Genomic DNA, 20639 nt, shown 5'->3' on the forward strand with positions numbered 1-20639 from the left:
CTCTTAACCACTGAGCATCTCCAGCCCCCACCTATGTCTATTTTTGACCTGTCTATAAATACAGTCACAGAAAGGATGCTCCGTCATGTCTCACTTCCTTCACTCAGCAAAACGTCCATCAAGTGGTACGTTGCTTTTTACGTGTTCTACCATCTGCTACGGGGAACAGATCCAGTGTGGCGGTCCATTGCTGTGCTGATGCGTGTTTGGGTGGTTTCCAGTCTGAGGAAACAGCCCTGCTCTGTGGACAGCCTCATGCATACCTTTTTAGGCGCTGTGCCTGCTGGAATGAGGTTGCAGAGGCATCGGCCTTAGGTGGTGCTGGCTTCTGAAAGTAGTGGGGTCACTCAGCTCCCAGCTTCTGGGAGCTGGGAGTTTCTCAGTGGCCTGCCTCCTGCTGGGTTTCCCAGGTGTTGGCAGTCACCGGAGCTTCTGAACCCAGAGCTATTTCCCAACTGTCACTTAAAGAGGTTGCCTTTCTTTCTTTCTCTCTCTCTCTCTTTCTTTCTTTCTTTCTTTCTTTCTTTCTTTCTTTCTTTTTTTCTATTCTTTTTTTCGGAGCTGGGGATCGAACCCAGGGCCTTGCGCTTGCTAGGCAAGTGCTCTACCACTGAGCCAAATCCCCAACCCCTCTTTCTTTCTTTTTTTTTTTTAAAGAATTATTTATGGGGCTGGAGAGATGGCTCAGCGGTTAAGAGCACTGACTGTTCTTCCAGAGGTCTCGAGTTCAATTCCCAGCAACCACAGGGTGGCTCACAACCATCTGTAATAGGATCTGATGCCCTCTTCTAGTGTGTCTGCAGACAGTGACAGTGTATTCATAGAAATAATAAATAAATAAATCTTTAAAAAAGTTTCCTCTAAAAAAAATTATTTATTTAGTTTATGTACAGGACTACACTGTCACTGTCTTCAGACACCAGAAGAGGGCATCAGATCCTATTACAGATGGTTGTGAGTCACCATGTGGTTGCTGGGATTTGAACTCAGGACCTCTAGAAGAGCAGTCAGTGCTCTTAACTACTGAGCCATCTCTCCAGCCCCAGAGATTGCCTTTCTACAGAGTTTAGACTCTTCGTGTAGTCCTTCAAAACCAGACTTTAAAAAAAATTGTATTTAACCCGGTGGTGATCTCTGAGTTAGAGGCCAGCCTGGACTACAGAGTTAGTTCCAGGATAGCCATGTCTACACAGAATAAGCCTGTCTTAAACCCTCCCCTCTCAAAGATTTACTTTTAAAGATATATTTATTTATTATATATAAGTACACTGTAGCTGTCTTCAGACACACCAGAAGAGGGCATCAGATCCCATTACAGATGGTTGTGAGCCACCGTGTGGTTGCTGGGAATTGAACTCAGGACCTCGGGAAGAGCAGTCAGTGCTCTTAACCACTGAGCCATCTCTCTAGCCCCAAAGATTTACTTTTTCAAGCCACATTTTTTTTTTTTTTTTTGGTTCTTTTTTTCGGAGCTGGGGACCGAACCCAGGGCCTTGCGCTTCCTAGGCAAGCGCTCTACCACTGAGCTAAATCCCCAACCCCTAAGATTTACTTTTTTTTTTTTTTTTTTTTTTTGGTTCATTTTTTCGGAGCTGGGGACCGAACCCAGGGCCTTGCGCTTCCTAGGTAAGCGCTCTACCACTGAGCTAAATCCCCAGCCCAAGATTTACTTTTAAAGACAGGTCTCACTGTGTAGCTCTGGCTGGCCTGAAGCTCACGCTGGAGACCAGGGTGTTAGCTTTGTTTGCTAGAGTGCTTATCCAGAATGTACAGAGTCCTGAGAGCTGTCCCCAGCACTGCAGAACTCACAGAGATCTGCCTGCTTCCGCCTCCCAAGTGCTGGGAATACAGGTATGCACCACCGTGCGTGTGCGTGTATCCATGTAGAGTATGTACATGTAAACACAGGACTCCACAGAGGCCAAAAGAAAGTTTCAGGTTCTCTGGAGCTGGAGTTGTAGATGTTTGTAAGGCTCCCAAGGTGGGTGCTAGGAACTGAGGTCCTCTGCAAGAGCACTGGACCCCTAAAACCTGGGACCTTTTGAATGCTAAGCAATTCTCTACCCTTAAGTACACCCCTAACCTTGTAGGTTGTTCTGTTGCTGTTTGTTTATTGTAAGGTGGAGTCTTGCTATGAAACCCTAATTGGTCTGGTACTTACTATGTAAGCCAGGCCTAGCTTACCATTGTATGCATGTATGTACGTGTGTAGGTATGTGTACATGGATGTGTGTCAGTACATATGCATGGATGTGTGTAGGTATGTATACATGGATGTGTGTAGATATGTATGCATGTATGCATGTAGACATGTATACATGTATGTGTAGGTATGTATACATGTATGTGGTAGGTATGTATGCATGTATATTTGTATGTATGCACGAATATGTGTATGTATGTATACATGTATGTGTGTAGGCATGTATACATGTATGTGTGTAAGTTTGCATGTATGCATGCACTTGATCTTAGTCAAAAGGTTGAGAATTGATTTTGTCTGTGAGACAAAGTCTTAGTCTATAGTCCACTGTGGTCGGGAAGTCATAGGAATTCTCTTGCCTCAGCCTCTTCAGTGCTAGGATTATAAGTGTGAGTCACCACATCTAGAGCTGTAGCTGATTTATTAAATCTAAGAGTACTTTTTAGATTTATTTGTTTTATGTGTTTTGCCAGCATGCATATAGAAGCATATCACATGTGTGCTGTGCCCACGGGGGACAGAAGTGGGAGTCAGGTCCCTGGAACTGGAGCTACAGATGGTTGTGAGCCAACACACATGGGTTCTAGGAATCGAACCTAGGTTTTCTGCAAGCGCTACAAGTGCTTGCAACTGTTGAGCTGCCTAAAAGTCCTGTGAATGTGGTGGAACCTGCCATTGATTCCAGCACTCGGGAGGCAGAGGCAGATGGATCTCTGAGTTTGAGGCCAGCCTGGTCTACAGAGTGAGTTTCAGAACAGCTGGGGCTACACAGAGAAACCCTGAAACATGAGGGATTATCTGCTTTCCCCATTTAGGGTTCTCCAGAACTTCTGGTCTACTTTATGGCCAGACCCCAGTCCCTCTGGCTCTAGAGTAACCTACCCAACCATCTGCCCGCTGTTTGTCCCTCTGTCCCTCTGCACTGACCTTTTCATTTAATTCTTTAAATGCGTCAAACTCATTCCACACGCCTGCCTGCAGTCTCACACCTGCCGTTCCCTCTGGCTGGAATGCACCTCCCTGGATCGGAGCTCAGAATTCTTTGCTATTTCACCTCTGCTCAAATACCACAGCTCTGCGACGTTTCAATCTGACACGGGAACTCTGCAACGGGCAAAGAGAGTTATTTATTTATTTTTAACATTTATTTATTTTGGTGTGCATACTCACATACCCACGGGTTACTACACACATGAGGGCCAGAGGGCAATTTTGCAGAGTCAGTTTTTCTCCTTCCACCATGTGGGTTCCAGGGATCCAACTCTGGTTGCCAGACTTGGTGGCAAGCACGTTTCCCCAGTAAGCCACTTTACAGCCCCTCAGATTTTGACGGTTACAGGCTATGTCCAGCGGAAATGGCTTGCTTGGTGTAGACATTTTCTCTCTGACTCAACCTTCCTTACCTTAGTTTGTGATACTTATTGTTTTTATTTACTGTGTTATGTGTGTACACGTTTGTGTGTATGCTCTTTGTCAAGGAGGGCACACATGTACAAGAATGTGCAGTGGGGGGCATGCATGCTCTTGTGTGTGTGTGTACAGGCTAGAGGTAGACAAAAGTGCCATCCTTCATTGATCTCCACCTTATCATTTTTTTTTTTTAAGATTTATTTATTTTATTTATACAAGTACACTGTCGCTGTCTTCATGCACACGAGAAGAGGGCATTGGATCCCATTTACAGATGGTTGTGAGCCACCATGTGGTTGCTGGGAATTGAACTCAGGACCTCTAGAAGAGCAAGCAGTCAGTGCTCTTAACCACTGAGCCATCTCTCCAGCCCCCCACCTTATCATTTTTTAAAGACTTATTTATTATGTATACAGCATCCTGCTTGCATGGTTGTGTGTAGGCCAGAAGAGGGCGCCAGATCTCATTACAGATGACTGTTAGCCGCCATGAGGTTGCTGGGAATTGTACTCAGGACCTCTGAAAGAGCAGCTCGTGCTCTTAACTTCTGAGCTATCTCTCCATCCCTCTCCACCTTAATTTTTGTATTTTTTGATTAATCTCCTTAATGCCTTCGCGTTATTATTATTATCATAATTATTATTATTGCTGGCGTTTTGAGATAGGGTCTCACTATGTAGCCCTGGTTGTCCTGAAACTCACTATGTAGACCAGGCTGCTCTTGAACTCAGAGGTCCGACTGCTTCTGACTCCCAGTTATGAGATTAAAGATGTGTGACTACCACACCATGGTGGCTCTAGCTTACTTTTCTTTTTTTTTTTTTTTTTTTTTTTTTTGGTCAGTCAAAAAGAACCTTTATTCTTTGTGTAGCCTCCTCATGCTTTCTTGACGGCTGCCTTTGGAGCAGGTGCCTTCTGGGCCGGGGTCTTCTGACCCTTCTGACCTTTAGCAGGGGCGTTGCCTTCTGACCTTTAGCAGGGGTCGCTGCCTTCTGGCCTGCAGCCTTCTGTGCAGGAGCTTTCTGGCCTGCGGCCTTCTGGCCTGGTCCTGTTGCCTTCTTGGCTGGGACCTTGGCTTTAGCAGCTGCTGCAGCCGCAATGGCAGCCTTAGCAACAGCGGCTTTTTTAGGAGAAGCTTTCAGGAGAGCAGCTCTCTGGAGTTTCTTCACTTCAGTCTTGATTATTCTGTTCCTCATTTTCTTTGCCTTCATGACTTTGAACCGATCAAAATCTGTCATCTTGGTTTTCCTTTCTCTGGCATCAATTTTCTTGGCCCATCGTGTAGCGGCCCACTTTGTATTGATGTCTGCCTTTTCTCAAGCTTCCCGTACATACTTCTGGCGCGCACTTCGTGGGAACTTGAGGATGAAGTCAGTGAGCTGCATGCATTTGAAAGGCATGGCCTGCCTCCTCATCCGAGTGCAGGGGCCATCCACTAAAGTCCTGTTTTGATCAATAACATCTACAATTGCGACCAGCTTTCCAGCATGGGGCCCAAAGGAGATGTAGGCCACTCGGCCAACCACCACGAAACGCCTGAACACCATGTTGGCGGCGCTCACAGAGAAGGGAGAGGGCCCGCCCTGCCGTGCGCATGTGTCCTATCTTACTTTTTTTTTTTTTTTTTTTTTTTGGAGCTGGGGACCGAACCCAGGGCCTTGCGCTTGTTAGGCAAGCACTCTACCACTGAGCTAAATCCCCAACCCTCTATCTTACTTTTTTTAAGACAGGATCTCTCACTGAACCTGGAGCTCACCAATCCAGATAGACTAGCTGGCCAGGGAGCCCCTAGGAACCACGTGACTGTGTTTCCCGGGTGCCGAGATTACAGGTGCACATCACCTAGGCTGGCTTGCTCCCATGTCAGGTACTTAATGAGGGAGCCGTCTGTCTAGCACTGTGTGGTACTTTAAACTGGAGATTCCTAGGGCGTGTGAAGTGTGAAGGATTCTCATCAAGGTGTGTGGTGTGTGTGTGTGTGTATGTGTGTGTGTGTGTGTGTGTGTGTGAGAGAGAGAGAGAGAGAGAGAGAGAGAGAGAGAGAGAGAGAGAGAGGTGTTCATTCAGGACTTCTGCCTCCCTCTGTGCACTAAGCTGTTTGCACACTCATCCCAACATCCTGGAATCTAGAAAAAAATGTACCTCCTCCCACTCCTCCCTACGTCGTCCCCCCTCCTCCTCCTTCTCCCGCTTCTTCGCTTCTTCCCTACCTACCCTGTCCTCCTTGCCCCAACCCTACCTCCCCCTCCCCCTCTCCTTCCCCTCTTCCTCCTCCTCCTTCCCTATCTCCCCCTCCTACTCGCCCCACCCCTGCCTCTCCCTCCTCCTCCTTCCCCCTCCCCCTTCCTCTTCCCCTCCCCCTCCCCCTCCTCCTCTTCTTTTCTTCTCTCTCCTTTAAACTGGCTGTAATCTGCAGAGCTCCCTCATTAACAATGACTTAATCCTTAAAGGTGGACTCATTGTAAAATCTGGGTCACAATGTTGCCTTTTGGGAAACTATCTTTTTCCATTGATGCTCTGGGAAATAGCCTCCCTCAGCATCCCCAGCTCCAGTCTCTGGGCCTCATCCCGGTTTCTTCTTTAGTTCACGCTTGCTATGGAAGATCCCAATATTCATCTCTTTCTTCGCCTTTGCTGCTTGGTCGCTGTCCTGGCTACTGCCCACGGTAGAATGCAAACGATGTATCCCTGGGGCTAGGGTGTCATTCAGCGGCAGAATGCTTGCTTAGCATTCTGGTGCCCCGGGTTTGACCCCATGGCGGAGCAAAAATAAAATAAAATAAAATAAAATCCATATACACATAAATATAATCGACTGGATGAGTTGTAATTGCGATGTTGCACACCTGTAATCTGAGCATTTGGTAGGCAAAGGCAGGATGGATTCCAAGTCACAGGCCGGCCTGGGCTGTATAGCGAGGTTAAGATTGGGACCTTGGCTTAAAACACAACAAAACAATAATAATAGCAAAAAAATTTTTTCTGAAAGAAAACAAACCCAGAAGTGAGATGTAATTGTCTGGCTGAACTGAGGCGGATGAGGCAGCCCTCCGGGGCTAGGCACCCACTCCACGCCCTTCACTCTTCCGTGCAGGACCGTCTGTCTGGCGTGCATTCAGCCTGCGGTGTTCCCATGGATCCTCCCCTTCAGGTCAAACAAGGACAGGCCTCACCCAGCACGTGGAGCTCTGACAGGTAAATCAATCACGCTTTTCTGGTTCGCTACAGGCTCTGGGCGGTCCCCATCTCCTCAGACTGATAACTACTTGCTGTGGTTACATGGAAGCCAGAAAGCATTCATAGCCGGCACACCAGCCTGGATGGATGGCCGTCCCTCCTTTCAACTTTGAGGCCAAGTGCTGGGCTTCCCAGGGACGGCTGGTGCCAGAGGCTGGACCAGGTTTCCTTTCAGGTCGGCACTTGTTTTGAAATATCTGGTGCAGGCTCATGCACCAGGCTTGGCAGGGAGTCTTGGAGGCCACTAATTTGTTTGTTCTTTTCACCTTTGTTGTTTATTTGATTTTTACTTTTTCAAGACAAGGTTTCTTTGTAGCCCTGGCTGTCCCAGAACTCACTCTGTAGACCAGGCTGACTCAGAGATCTGCCTGCCTCTGTCTTCTGAGTACTGGGATGAAAGATGTGTGCCACCGCCTGGCTTGTTTTGTTTTGTGGCACAGGGGTCTCAGTATACAGCTCTGGCTGGTCTGGAACTCATTGCATAGACCAGGCTGGCTTTGAACTCGCAGAGATCTGCCTGTCTCTGTCTCCCAAGTGCTGGGATTAAAGGTGTGCACCACTGCACCGGGATCACTAACTTGGTTTTACACGAGAGTCCAGAGGAGTGAGAGACTTGTCTTCGATCTCCTGGCAAAGACTAATAGAACCCAGACTTCATAGAGCCTGGGGTCTCTGCTGTCAGTCACTGGCCACACAAAAGATAACTACAAGAGTAACATGTGGGGGCTGGGGATTTAGCTCAGTGGTAGAGCGCTTACCTAGGAAGCGCAAGGCCCTGGGTTCGGTCCCCAGCTCCGAAAAAAAGAACCAAAAAAAAAAAAAAAAAAAAAAAAAAAAGAGTAACGTGTGTGCCCAGCATTTATTCTGGGCCAAGCCCTATGTTGTCATCCTCTACCCAACTCCCTGCCTTAAAAAAAAAAGATTTATTTATTTGTTTATTTATTTATTTAATGTATGTGAGTACACTGTAGCTGTCTTCAGACACACCAGAAGAGGGCATCAGATCCCATTACAGATGGTTGTGAGCCACCCTGTGGGTGCTGGGAATTGAACTCAGGACCACTGGAAGGGCAGCCTGTGCTATTCCACTGAGCTACCTCTCTGGACACAAAGTGGTCTAGGGTTTTTATTTGTGTTGTTGTTGTTTGTTTTTCGAGACAGGGTTTCACTATGAGGTCCTGGCTGGCCTGGAACTCACAGAGATTCACCTGCTCTGCCTCCTGAGTGATTTTCTTGACTCACGGTTGATGTAGGAGGGCACAGTCTAGTGTGGGCAGTGCCACCCCTGGGCTGTGGCCCTGGGTTCTATAAGAAAGCAGGCTGAGCAAGCTATGGGGAACAAGCCAGTAAGCGTCACCCCTACGTGGCCCCTGCTCCGGCTCCTGCATGCAGGCCCCTGCTCTGACTTCTCTTTACGGTGGACTACAACTGGAAGCTGGAATAAACCCTTCTTTTGGTCAGGTCATTTATCACGGCAATGGAAACCTAAGGCATATGGGTTCTGGGAATCTAACTCAGGTTGACAGGTTAATATGTTTGGGTGGCAAGGGCCATTATTTGCTGAGCCATCTCACTGGCTCCCACGTTTTACAAATTAATTTATTGTGTGTGTATGTGGATGATATACGCACCTCTCTGGGTATATGTGCCTCTTCATACATGTCGGGGCCAGAGGAGGGTGTCAATTGCCCTGCTCCCTCCTTTTCCACCCTATCGCTTGAGACAGGCTCGCTCACTGAATCTTGGCAGGCCCCCTGTCTCTATACCCATCAGCACAGGGGAGAAAGTGTATATATAGCCACTCGTGGCTCTTTCCATGGGTGCTGGGACTTGAACTCAGATCCTCAGGCTTGCTCAGCGGGAGCTCATCCCCACTGAGCCATATCCCTGGCCCCTGGGTTTTCCATTACTCACTCGTCTTTGAGAGAGAAGATGTGGCCGGGGCATAAGAGCAGGGGTGAGGAGGGCTGGAGAGATGGCTCAGCGGACTGCTCTCTCAGAGGTCTTGAATTCATTCCCAGCAACCACGTGATGGCTTACAACCACTTGTAATGTGATCTTGGCGCCCTCTTCTGGCGTACAGGCATATATTCAGGCAGAACACTGTATACATAATAAACAAACAAATAACTAGCTATCAGGGGTGGGACCCTCAGGTTTGCCAGAGGAACTCTCAGACTGCAGGAAGGGAAGTAAATCACATCGTTCTCCGTCTCCTCATAAAACACTGGTTAGATGCAATGGCGACCCGTTTCGTAGCTGGTCCACCGCTGCAGGGTTGAAAGGAAGCCTGCTTACCCTTCCTCCTTCCCTTCCTCTCTCTCTTTTGTGTCCTCTCTGTCTCCTCAGAAGTATCTTTTCGTCTTACAGAGAAGGTCGAGTGCTTCTCAGACTACATGACCCTGCAGATCTCGAGGAGCCACGTGCTGGGTTTGAGGCAGTGGCTGGCTGGGGTCCTTCGCCTGCGGGGTAAGCCATCTTCTCAGATCCGGGTTTTCGGATGTTCTGCCCTTGACTGGTCGGAGATCCCCAATGCTTCCCTCACACCAGGGCACAAGTGCGGCGTTCCCTGAAGGCTTCATGCTGGTTCCTTCCCAGGGACCCTCTGACCTCCCTCCTGCTTGTGCTCTCATCCCTTTTCCTCTTCTGGTCCCTACTTAAAATAGCCTTCTACCCTTGTTCACACGCTTGTCACCAGCGCCACCTGCAGGTAGTTGGGAGCAGGTACAGCCCATGGCTCTGGCGATAGCTGCTGTGTGTCTCCAGGACTAAGGACTCTCGGTTTCATGTCTAGGAAACTTTTAACAGATATTTGCTTACCTGGGTCGAAGTGTCCATCAGGTGCTACTTTGCCCCTAAACGCGTGCATGCGCTCACGCTCACTTAAGAGCACGGGTCCACAAAACTGTGCTGCAGTGTTCATGTGGAGGTCAGAGGATAACTTGCAGGAGGCAATCTTTCCTTCAACTAAACGGGTATGAATTTGAACTCAAGTCATGAGGCTTGGTGCCAAGTGCTGTTAGCCCATCGAGCCATTTTGCTCATTCACAATTCCTTTTTTTTTTGGGGGGGGGGTTTAAACCTTTATGGCATGTGTATGGGTGTTTTGCCTGCAGGTGAGTTTGTACACAGTGTACATGCATTCCTAGTGGGGGCCAGAAGAGGGTGCCCATCTTCTGGAACTGGGATTACAGATGTTTCTGAGCCACCCGCCATGTGTGTGCTGGAAAGCAAATCCAGGTTCTCTGGAAGAACAGCAGCCAGTGCTCTTAACCACTGAGTCATCTCTCCAGTCCCTGGCCCACACGTCTTACCCACAGGAACTACCATCTCACGCTTGGTGGGCCTAAAACAGCCAAAAAGAGGGCTGGAGGGATGACTTAGAGGTTAAGAGCACTGACTGCTCTTCCAGAGATCCTGAGTTCAATTCCCAGCAACCACATGGTGGCTCACAACCATCTGTAATGGGATCCAATGCCCTCTTCTGGTGTGTCTGAAGACAGCCACAGTGTACTCATATACATAAAATATATCAATTAATTAATTAAAAAATAAAAAAGAGGGGCGGCGATCACCTGAAGAAAGTTTTGAGCCATGAGCTTACCCATTGCAGAGTGGGAGACCCTCAGAAACTTCTAGAAGGAACCAGAACAGAGATAATGTGCCTGCAGCTCGAGCTCGCCTCCTGTTGTAGCTTCAATCACAGAGGCCATGAGTAAGACACCCAATTTTCCTCTTTTGTACAAGAATGAAGAAATTGGGGGTTTGGGGGAGGCTTCCCATCTCTGAGTGTTTTTTTTTTTTTCCTTTCCCTTCCCTTATTTTTGAAGGAAGGGTCAAAAATATGCTGTGGCCCAGGCTACCCTAGATCTCTGTGCAGTCCAGGCTGACCCTAAGCTCATGGCAGTCCCCCTGCCTCAGCCTCCCAGCGCCGGAATTACAGGTGTGAGCCACCACGCCTGGCTTGGTCTGGGGATTCTAAAGTGCTGCCTGGGACTGGTGTGTCCTGAATCCTGGACTGGCCCTGGGATGGTCAGCCAGCCAGCGATGCCTCTCGCGAGCTGGAGCAGCATTCGTGTATTAAAAGGCCACTTTTCCAGGAGAAAACGCGGAGGATACATTAAGCTGTCGCCTGTTCTTTGGAAAGTCATTATTAATGGAAAACAATAGATTAATAGTTTTAAAACGCTTGTTCAATAAGTAATTTTTATGGCTCTGGATAGAGCCCATTAAACATTTCCGTGTGTTATTATAAAGAAGTTTTAAGTGTAAAATCATAAAGTCAATAATCAGGGAATTAGTCACAGCAGCCAGCCACAGGCCATTAGTTTTAGGCGCTGTCAGAGACACCTGTGGCTTCGGAGGGAGACTGTGTCTTTTGCTCCGCAGCGCCAGGTGGGGATGCAGAAAACGACGCTGCCTGCTGCCTTCCATAAAGTTGAAGGGACAGCAAGCAGGTGTGAGCAGCGGGATGCGGGCAAATATTTACAAAGTGCCGACGTGAATGGGAGACTAAAGCGGGTCAATTTGCACATCCACGCTTAGACACTTTATTTCCCCAGCGATCTGCCTTTCAGAGCCACAGGCTCGGCCTTGATCTCCGGCTAAAGATAGCCGCGAAGGCTGCGTACTCTTAGAAGGAAAGCATGTCACCAGAGAGAGTCCCCCCACATCCAGGCTTCGAAAGCTGTCTCCTGCAAGGGCATGTTCGGCTCCCGTCAGCTGAGACTTAAAAAAAGAAAAATTACCTCAAAAGCGACGAGAGATAATTATGGAAACAGAAGGAATCTAAAGACGATAATGAAAACTACCCGTAATCCCTCTGCTCGGTGATATTTCTCACCCAATGAATGTTTACTTCTTGAGAGCCTGCTAGATGTGCCAGACCCAGCTTACTCAAGGCGCTAGGAATATGGCAAAGAACAAAACAGATAAATACTCTTGGCGCCACCAGGCCCGCATTTGAGTGGAGGGCAACAAGACCATTGTTAGAGTCACTGTCGTGTTTTTTTCAGCAGGCGAGGTCGTATTGCCTGATGCGGAAAGGCACCATGGGAGAGGGGCGGGGTTTGGAGAGCCATGATGGAGGAGGCTCTGCTGGCACAGACCTCGTTGACAAGGGGGCTTTACTTTTAAAGACTTAAGAGCGGTGGACCTAGCCAAGCAGGTATCTAGAAAGAGCTCTGAGAGAAGACTCAGCCAGTGGAAAGGCCTCGAGTGCACCCACGACGTGTTAGAAGTAGCAGGAAGGCCTGTGTGGCTAAGGCAGAGGGAGGGCAGTCAGAGGTTATGCGCACCTCCATGACTCTCTCTGAGTGGAGAGTGGAGCGATCTGGCACAGGCGTGAGTGGGACTCCATGAGTGGCTGGGGTCGGGGGTCGGGGGTCGGGGCAGGGAAGTACACTACAGTGGACGGAAGGAAGTAAGAGACAGCTTCTGCAACCCAGGCTGGTCCAGAGCTGACAAGTGGCCGGGAGGGGAGCAGTCTGTAGTATGTCTGGCAGAACCAACAGGCTTCTGTTGGTGTCCGCCTTCCGCAACTCTGTCTTTATCGTTTTCTGGCGCTCCAGGGCAGAGCAGCCTTGGGCCTTTGTCTGGGTGTTGGACACTCCTTACCTCGCCTCCACTTTTGTCCCATGGTTCTGTCTGTTTCTGTCATAGGCACCAAGAGGTCCCCCAAACACCTGGATTCTCTTCTTCCCAAATGTGGTTACCTTTTGCATCCTGCTCATGAGGGAGGCTACATCTTCCGTGCACTGTACTCTGGCTGCTTTGTACAGAAAGAGGTGGGTTTGAAAAGCAACTTATTTGCTGTGCTGGGGTCAGAAGTCAGGGCCTCACCGATGCTAGGATGTCGGGCAAAAGTATACATCCACTTAGTTACTTAGCCAGCTCCCTCTGTTGTTGTTTTGACACAGAGTCTCCCTATAAACCCAGAGCTGGCCTGGGTTTATTAGCTGGACACATGAGGCTGGCCTCAAACTCACAGAGATCTGCCTGCCCCTGCCTCTCAAGTGCTGGGACTAAAGGTATATACCACTGCCTCTAGTTCTGTCCCCCGACCCCCACCCCCAGGTTTTTCTGTGTAACAGAGACCTGGCTGTCTTAGAACTCAATATATAGGGCTGGAGAGATGGCTCAGTGGTCAGGAGCAATGACTGCTCTTCCTAGAGGTCCCGAGTTCAATTCCCAGCAACCACATGGTGGCTCGCAACCCTCTGTAGTGGGATCTGATGTCCTCTTCTGGTGTATCTGGATACATAGAATAAATAAATCTTAAGAAAGAAAGGAAGGGGGCTGGAGAGATGGCTCAGTGGTTAAGAGCACCGACTGCTCTTCCTGAGGTCCTGAGTTCAAATCCCAGCAACCACATGGTGGCTCACAGCCATCTGTAATGAGATCTGATGCCCTCTTCTGGTGTGTCTGAAGGCAGCTACAGTGTACTCATAGAATAAAATAAAATCTTAAAAAAAAAAAATTAAAAAAAAAAAAAGAAAGAAAGGAAGAATGTTTTAGAACTCAATCTATAGACCAAGCTGGCCTGACATGTTGAAACTCTACTGTAGAAATGGCCCTAGGTTGTTTGCTGTGCCTCAACTGCTCAGCTATAAATTGGGACCAAGGGATTTTTTTACCGGAGTCAAAGGAAACAGGCCACAGATACTTGTATGTTGTCAGAGATGATGGCATACAAGCCTCTTTACGGGCAATCTTCCTGAAAGGTATAGCAGTCCCCAGCCCCAGGGGCTTCCCTTGTGGGGGATGAACTGTCACAGGCCAGAATCTCCCAAGGTTGGTTCCCAGTCCCTGAGATCCTTCCACTGCTTCTTCGCTCTTCCAGGAGACAGGCTTCCAGGAGGCCTGCATTAATCACGCCCACTGCTGAATAAAGGCCGACCTATAATTGTGGCTTATTTTCTTCTTCTTCTTTTTTTCGGAGCTGGGGACCGAACCCAGGCATTTTCTTCTTTTATTTGCGCGTGTGAATTTTTGCCTGGCTCCCAGAAAGCAGATTACAGGTTGGAAATCAGAATGTTTGGAAGAGGGGCGGAAAGGTTGAAGGAGAGCAATCGCTTCGTAATGAAGTGTCCCATGATCGTGGCAAGGTTGGGTGAGCAGAGCGTCTCCTGCCATCCCTCATTCATCCAGGTAACAGCCCTGGGAAGGCCTGGGAGGGCCCCCCTGAGGTGGCGGTGGGGCATTCAGGACTCTGGCTTCCCTTCAAAGGCCCAGGTTGTGGTTCCTGAGCCTTGGGACGTAGCCCAGCAAAGCAGACAACTAGAGGCATGGGATAGGACCGTTCTTTGTGCGTCCTTGTAATGTTGACTGGGAGCCACCTTCCCCCAGTCTTTTGAGCAGTGAGGCCTGTGTCAGGATAAGGGGCGGGGTGAGTGATCAAGTCTCTGAGGCTGTGTTCTTCATGCCAGCATCAAACCAGTATTTGTGTTTCTCTCCTTGGATTAAGGAATGTTGCTGACTCGGTCCTCCCCCTCCCGTCCCCCAGCCCCCAGCCCCCACCCCCATGTGTGTACAAGTGTGTGTTCATATGTATGGGTTTCCCAAGGACTGTGGGAGTCAGAGGCCAACCTCAGGTATCAGGTCTCACCCTTCACTTGGTCGGAGACAGGGCCTCTCACTTGTAGTAACTCCGTGTGTCAGGCCTTCAAACTTCTGGGGAGTCTCTGGGCTCTACATCCTACCTTGCTGGAGGAATGTTGAGATTACAGATCCCAGCTACTGCGTCTGGCTCTATGTGGGTTCTGGCGATTCAATTCAGGTCCTTACATTTAAAAAAAAAAAAAAAGACTTATTTATTGAGTTCATACATATGTGCATGCTGTCTTCATGCACACCAGAGGAGGGCATCAGATCCCGTTACAGAGGGTTGTGAGTCACCATGTGGTTGCTGGGAATTGAACTCAGGACCTCTGGAAGAGCAGTCAGTGCTCTTAACCACTGAGCCATCTCTCCAGCCCCAAGATCTTTACATTTTTTTAAGGCAAGTGCCTTATGCACAGAACAGTTTCCCCGGCTTTGGGTCCTCTTTGTTAACCTAGGTCACGTTAAAGATTTGTAGACATCGGGATGGCGGTATGCACGGACGGTCTCAGGTTCCATCCCCAGCAGTGAGGAGCAATGGATTTCAGATGTAACATCCCAGTTGGAGGGAACACAGGCCTATGGCATATTCCAGCTGTCTGCTGTCATTGCCTGGTAGCATCTTTGAGCTCCAGGTTCTCTACAGCTTTGGAACAGAGAAAGACTAGGCTGGGGGGGGGGGATGGGGAAGGTTGCAAACCCACAGCAGAAACGAGTGTGCCAGACAGAGAGAGGAGGAAGGAATTGAACTCAAGCTTTCATTTCCTCAGAGCAGCTTCTCTTCCCACCCACCCTGCTGTGTGAGGTGTGAACGTTGCTGCTTTCTGGTTTATTATTTTGGCGCTAAGGACGGAGCTCAGGACTTGGCATCTGCTAGGCAAATGCTCCACCAATCAATCATGCCCTTGCCCCTGCTTTGCTAACACTGTGACCCAGCTCACAGTAGACAGGAGGTGCTGTCTACAGCCCCATTTTACAGAGTGGACAAGTAGGCAAAGAAGTGAGAGTGGCTGAGGTCCCATAGCAGGTAGTGGCAGAACGGGGCTCTGAGCCTGAAACATGATGGCCCTTGGCAAGAACTAGAACCAGCTTTTCAATGAGCAGCTGCTCAAGCTAGCTAGAATTTTCAGCTTTTAGAGAGAAACAGGAAACCTCTAATTGTCTGTAAAATTGTGACCCGTCCAGCAGGTCCAGTTATTCAGGGTCCCAAAGAGGCGCTACCTGAGGGTCAAGGGAGGGAGAAAAGGAGACCAAGCAAGGTTCTGTTGTCAAGATCTTGTTTATTGAGAGGAATGTACAGCATTTAAAGCTCTGAAGCAGGAATTGAAGCAGGAACTGAAGCTTAGGGCGGGGGAGTACTGGGAAGTGCCCAAGGACATAAGGTAAATCATTAAACTGCAAGATATTCTCCTTACACTCTGAGGCAACAGTCTTCCGGGGACAAGTTCTTTGAAAAGGTCGAGCCCTTCTCAGGAATCTGCTCAGGGCAGGGCACTAGCTTCGCTCAGGCTGAAACATCCTGTGATCGTTCCCTGAATCTTCCTCGGAGAGGCTTTTGTCCAACAATCTCATAATCTTACAGCAGCCATCTTAGGGGTGAACATCTGTGGCCATACAGCCCAGAGTCACGTAGCCACCTTGAGCTATACAGTCACAAGGTGGCCAGGCCCAAATCCAATATGGCTCCCTACAAAATTACATCATAAAAAGCTGACCGGGAACGTAGCCCAGTGCTTGCCTGGCTTGTGTAGGCCCTGGACTCCTCAGCAAGGGAAGACTGTTCACGCTAGTCGCTGAGCGGTGAGCAGTTGCTCACTTAGTTTGCTACCAGGGTCTCATGTCTCTCAGGCTGGCCTCAAACTCACTACGCAGCAGAAGATTGAACTTCGATTCTCTTGACTCCCTCTCCCGAGTGCCAGAATCGCCGGTGTGACCCCGGACCTGGCTTATGCGGTGGTAGGGATTAATTTTCGGCCCCACGCGTCCTGAGAGAACACGACCCACTGAACCACATTCAGCATCCAAGAGTCTTAACTTACATTTTGTAAATACCGCACGGCCAAACAGGATGGTGGATTTAGATCAGGGTTTGATGGCGCACTTCTGGAACACCACACTCGGGAGGCTAAGGCAAGAGGATTGTACTTTTGAACTCAGTATGGGGTACAGGGAAAGAGCCTTCCCGAAAGTGGGTAAACCCGAGCTTGGTTCTTGGAACCTGAATGAATAGTGGAAGGAGAGACATGACTCCTGAGAGATGTCCTCTGACCAACCACCACACCACGACACGCTCAATAAATAAATAAATAAATAAATAAATAAATAAATAAATAATAACCCAAACATCCAAAACCCCAGATGCCCAATTTTGCCTGATGACACGAGGAAAGAGGAGAGGAGGGGAGGTCAGAGGGAAAGTCCTGCTAATGACAACTACCTCCATTTAAGAAGCATCCGGATACACGTGCCAAATGCCAGGCTCTCCGCTGGTGCCAAATGAGCAGATCTGAATGGACGTTAACCTTGTCTGCAGAGGGGGTGTACCGTTCCACTCTCATCTGCTCTGGGCTTTGAGGTGAGAGTGCTGAGAGGCAGTAAGAGCTGAGCAGAGGGGCTGGGGATTTAGCTCAGTGGTAGAGCGCTTGCCTAGGAAGCGCAAGGCCCTGGGTTCGGTCCCCAGGAAAAAAGAACCAAAAAAACAACCAAAAAAAAAAAAAAAAAAAAAAAGAGCTGAGCAGAGGCTGGCACCCCGAATCTGTCCCTGCTCCCTGCAATCTTGTCTCTGGACATCTCGGCTGCTCACCTTTAAGAGGCAGTGCCTGAAGCAGAGGGGTGTTTAGGTCCCACTGTGGTCATGTCACTCAGGGCGTTGCTGTTCTTAAAAGTCACAGGCCTAGGGGTTGGGGATTTAGCTCAGTGGTAGAGCACTTGCCTAGAAAGAGCAAGGCCCTGGGTTCAGTCCTCAGTTCCGGAAGAAAAAAAAAAAAAGATTAAAAAAAAAAAAAAGTCACAGGCCTTATCTTAAAGATCCCTCAGCATAGTCCGGGGCTGGTCGTTTCTTTTTACACTGGCCTGGAATTCTAGGAGCGGCCACCAGGGGGACAAGGTTGCCCGTGTCGTGCAACAGTGGACAGAAACCTAAGGAAGGCAGAGCTAGCAGCCAGCCAAACACCCCCTTTGTCCCTTTTGACCTGCCCAGATCCTCAGCGTCCTTCCCCAGTGTAGACGTTGGAGCCTACAGGACTCTCATCCCCCCTTGGGTAGAGTCGCGGAGAACCCGCTGCACCGGACCAATGGGTCTCTGGTGCCTCGGGCTCCTCCGTTTCCCCTCCCCCGTCGTAGAGCCTCACCACCTCATCGAATTGACTGATTCATTCCTGGTGACTCCTGCAGCCGCTTCCATGGCTGCACCTTGAACTTGCATTAAGTTTTAATTAAAGCCGTTACACCAGCCTTGCCCTTGGCTAAATGCAGCCGTGGGCACAGGGCACATAGATATTTAATACTCTGCCTCTCCCTGCTGATGGCACAGGGTGCCCAAGGGTGTACCCGAGCTATGCCCTGCACACAGCGATCTGCGAGCTTGCTTAAGTGTGCCCACAAGCCCCGAGCGGGAGGCTGCGCAATAACTATTCATTGCCCTGGGTTAAGTGTACCCAGGGGCACCTGTAAACTCCACGCGGTGATTAGCGATTGCTCCCAGGGAAGACTACCCGAGGTCCTGCTGAATGTCCGCCGGCCCTAAATATAGTCTGCTCCTGGCCACTTAAAGGACGTGGTGGGTTTGGACTGTGCGCTCGATCCCACTCTCTTTTGTTTCTTTACACAAAACTGCTCCCTCCGTGGAAAAGCCCAGCCCCCAGGGCCGCCCCGTTGCAGTAGTACCCGGGTGTAGAGACAGGAGGAAGGCTTTGGTGGCTGACCTGGGAAATGTGGAATCCCTTTGCCGTCTCGCCAAACCTCAGATGTCTTCCCCATTCCTCCCTTTCCGCTCCGACTGAAGTCAGTATACTCCCAAGGTGCAGAAATTACAGGTTCCTCGTGGGCTTGCTGAGCCCGTGGGCAATGGTGGGTGCGGGGCCGGCGGGTACCTCTGAGGTCAGGGGCAGCACAACTCAGGCACTGACAAGGCTGAGAGGATGGGGGGTATCCCCAACCCTGTCCACCTGTCTCCGGGCCTGGAAGAATGGATTCTGTACGTGAGGTGGAAAGGGATGCAGCCTTAGGTGGGAGAGTCGTGATGGCCCTTTAGTCTTTTTGGACTCAGTGTCCTTAACTTTTACAGGAGGAGAGGAGGAGGGAGTCACTCTCTGTTAGCTTTGGTCCTGTCCTGTGCCACAAGCTCCCCCACACATGCTTACAGCAAAGATAAAGGGAGTGGAGAGTGGGGAAGAGGAGAGCTGTGAGACGCTCAGGGGCTAAAGGCACTCCCACCTCAGCCTGACAACCTGAGTTCCCTGTCCAGGACCCACGAGGTGGAAAGAAAACAGCTGACTCCCCTAAGTGGTTCACGGACCCCCTCCATGCACACCGAGGCAGGCAGGTGCGTGCCCCGCCCCCACACTGACATGATCAATACATAAATAATGTAGTGAAGGCTGTGTGGATAAGAGGACAGCTGGGCTCAGGCAGGTCCCTTGGCCACACCTCGAGGCTCAGGTGCAGAGAGAGACCAGCTGTCCAGGATTGCCTTATTTTAGCATTGAAAGTTCTTCGTTGGGGGAAACCAGAGATGACTGGGCATTCAGAGCGTCGTGCCAAGGGCGAGCACACCCTTCTATCTTTGCTCCTTCTCGGAGTCCGCAGGAAAAGAAGAGTGAGGAAGAAATGGGGGCCTTGGGGGTAAGATGAGGCAGGAGGACCTGAAAGAGGTTTGGGATCCACCCGATGTCTTGAACAGCGGGGCCATGCTATGTATACACACACACACACACACACACACACACACACACACACACACACACAGCCTCTACCTTGCCAGCTGTGCTCTGTGCTCCAGCTGCCCTGATGGCCTGCCTGGCCCAGGGCAGCAGCTGAGGTGACATTTCCCTGGATCTGTTGACACTTGAGTCCCAGAACATAAACGATTTTCTTGTCTTAATGAGTAAACAATGGGGCAGCCCGGCTGCTCTCCCGCTGGACTCCTGCTGAGGTAATTGCCCAGGCAAAGTCTCACTCACCGTTGCCCACCGCTTGCAGATGTTCCTTCCTCTGTGTTCTGCAGGTCTCTAGGCCCTGGCCTCCGAGGAGCGATGGTGGACAGGTAGGTGTGGTGAGGGCATTGTTCTGGAGGTTTCTGCTAGGCTCTGAGGCAGGAGGCTGTCACTTCCATGATCCTTTTGTGGAGAGTGTTCGTGGACAGTGTGACCTTCGTGGGTCTGGGTCTTGGCCCCCCTCCTGGTACCCTCCGTGCGGAAGTCTGAAGCTGTTTGGAAAATACCTGGTGGGATTCTGCTGGGGTAGGAAGCCTCTGGGTTTTGCTGTGCCTAGATTCTCTCTGAAAGGTCCCCAGTGGCAGGAGCTGGCTCCTTTGCAAAGCTACCCATTCCTGTGGTACACAGTCTCTATTTCCCTCTCTCTCTCACTCCCCTCCTCTTACCCCCCCCCCCTTTTTGAGCTAGAATTTTCACTAGGTACCTACCTAGTGACTGGCCTGAAATTTTCTCTGTAGACCAGGCTGGCCTTGATCTTACAGAGATCTACCTGCCTCTGCTTCCTGAATACTCGCATCAGAGGTACATGCTACAATGCTCAGACCTTCCTCTTTCTTTTCTTTTCTCTTCTTTTCTTTTCTTTTTTCCTTTCAAGATATGGTCTCAAGTAGCCCAGTCTGGCCTTGAATTCACTAAGTAGCTGAGGACGACTTTAAGTTTCAGTCTTCCTATCTCTTCTGCTGAGTGCCCAAGAGGGAATTGAGTCTCTCCTGCATGTGTCTAGGTGGCTGAACTCAGGACATTAGAACTTGGCAGCAAGTGTTTTTACCCACTGAAGCATCTTGCTGTCCCCCCACCCACTGAATGCGTGTGTACCACCACGACTGGTTTTTTTTCTTTACCAGATCAGAGGAATCAAACCCAGGGAGTGCTAGACAACCATTCTACCATTTAAGCTATGCTCGGTCCCCCAAACCCATCCAGTTTCTGTTGTTCTGAGACAAGGTTTTACTATACAGCCCAAACTGTTACTTCAC

The 20639-nt window shown here is 49.7% G+C and overlaps 1 protein-coding gene and 1 pseudogene across 1 annotated transcript in view; one reads left to right on the top strand and one right to left on the bottom strand.

Annotated features, from left to right (window-relative positions):
* C5h1orf127 (similar to human chromosome 1 open reading frame 127) overlaps positions 1-20639 on the top strand; it is a 35426-nt gene that overhangs the window by 3750 nt on the left and 11037 nt on the right. Inside the window, 5 exon segments of the mRNA XM_039111358.2 lie at positions 6708-6808; positions 9221-9319; positions 12512-12636; positions 13856-13999; positions 19674-19712. Coding sequence (XP_038967286.1) covers positions 6708-6808; positions 9221-9319; positions 12512-12636; positions 13856-13999; positions 19674-19712 — 508 coding nt within the window.
* On the bottom strand, positions 4420-5208 carry Rpl14-ps2 (ribosomal protein L14, pseudogene 2; annotated as a pseudogene).

The sequence above is a fragment of the Rattus norvegicus genome, chromosome 5 (genome assembly GCF_036323735.1).
Source record: "Rattus norvegicus strain BN/NHsdMcwi chromosome 5, GRCr8, whole genome shotgun sequence".
NCBI classification, from domain to species: domain Eukaryota; kingdom Metazoa; phylum Chordata; class Mammalia; order Rodentia; family Muridae; genus Rattus; species Rattus norvegicus.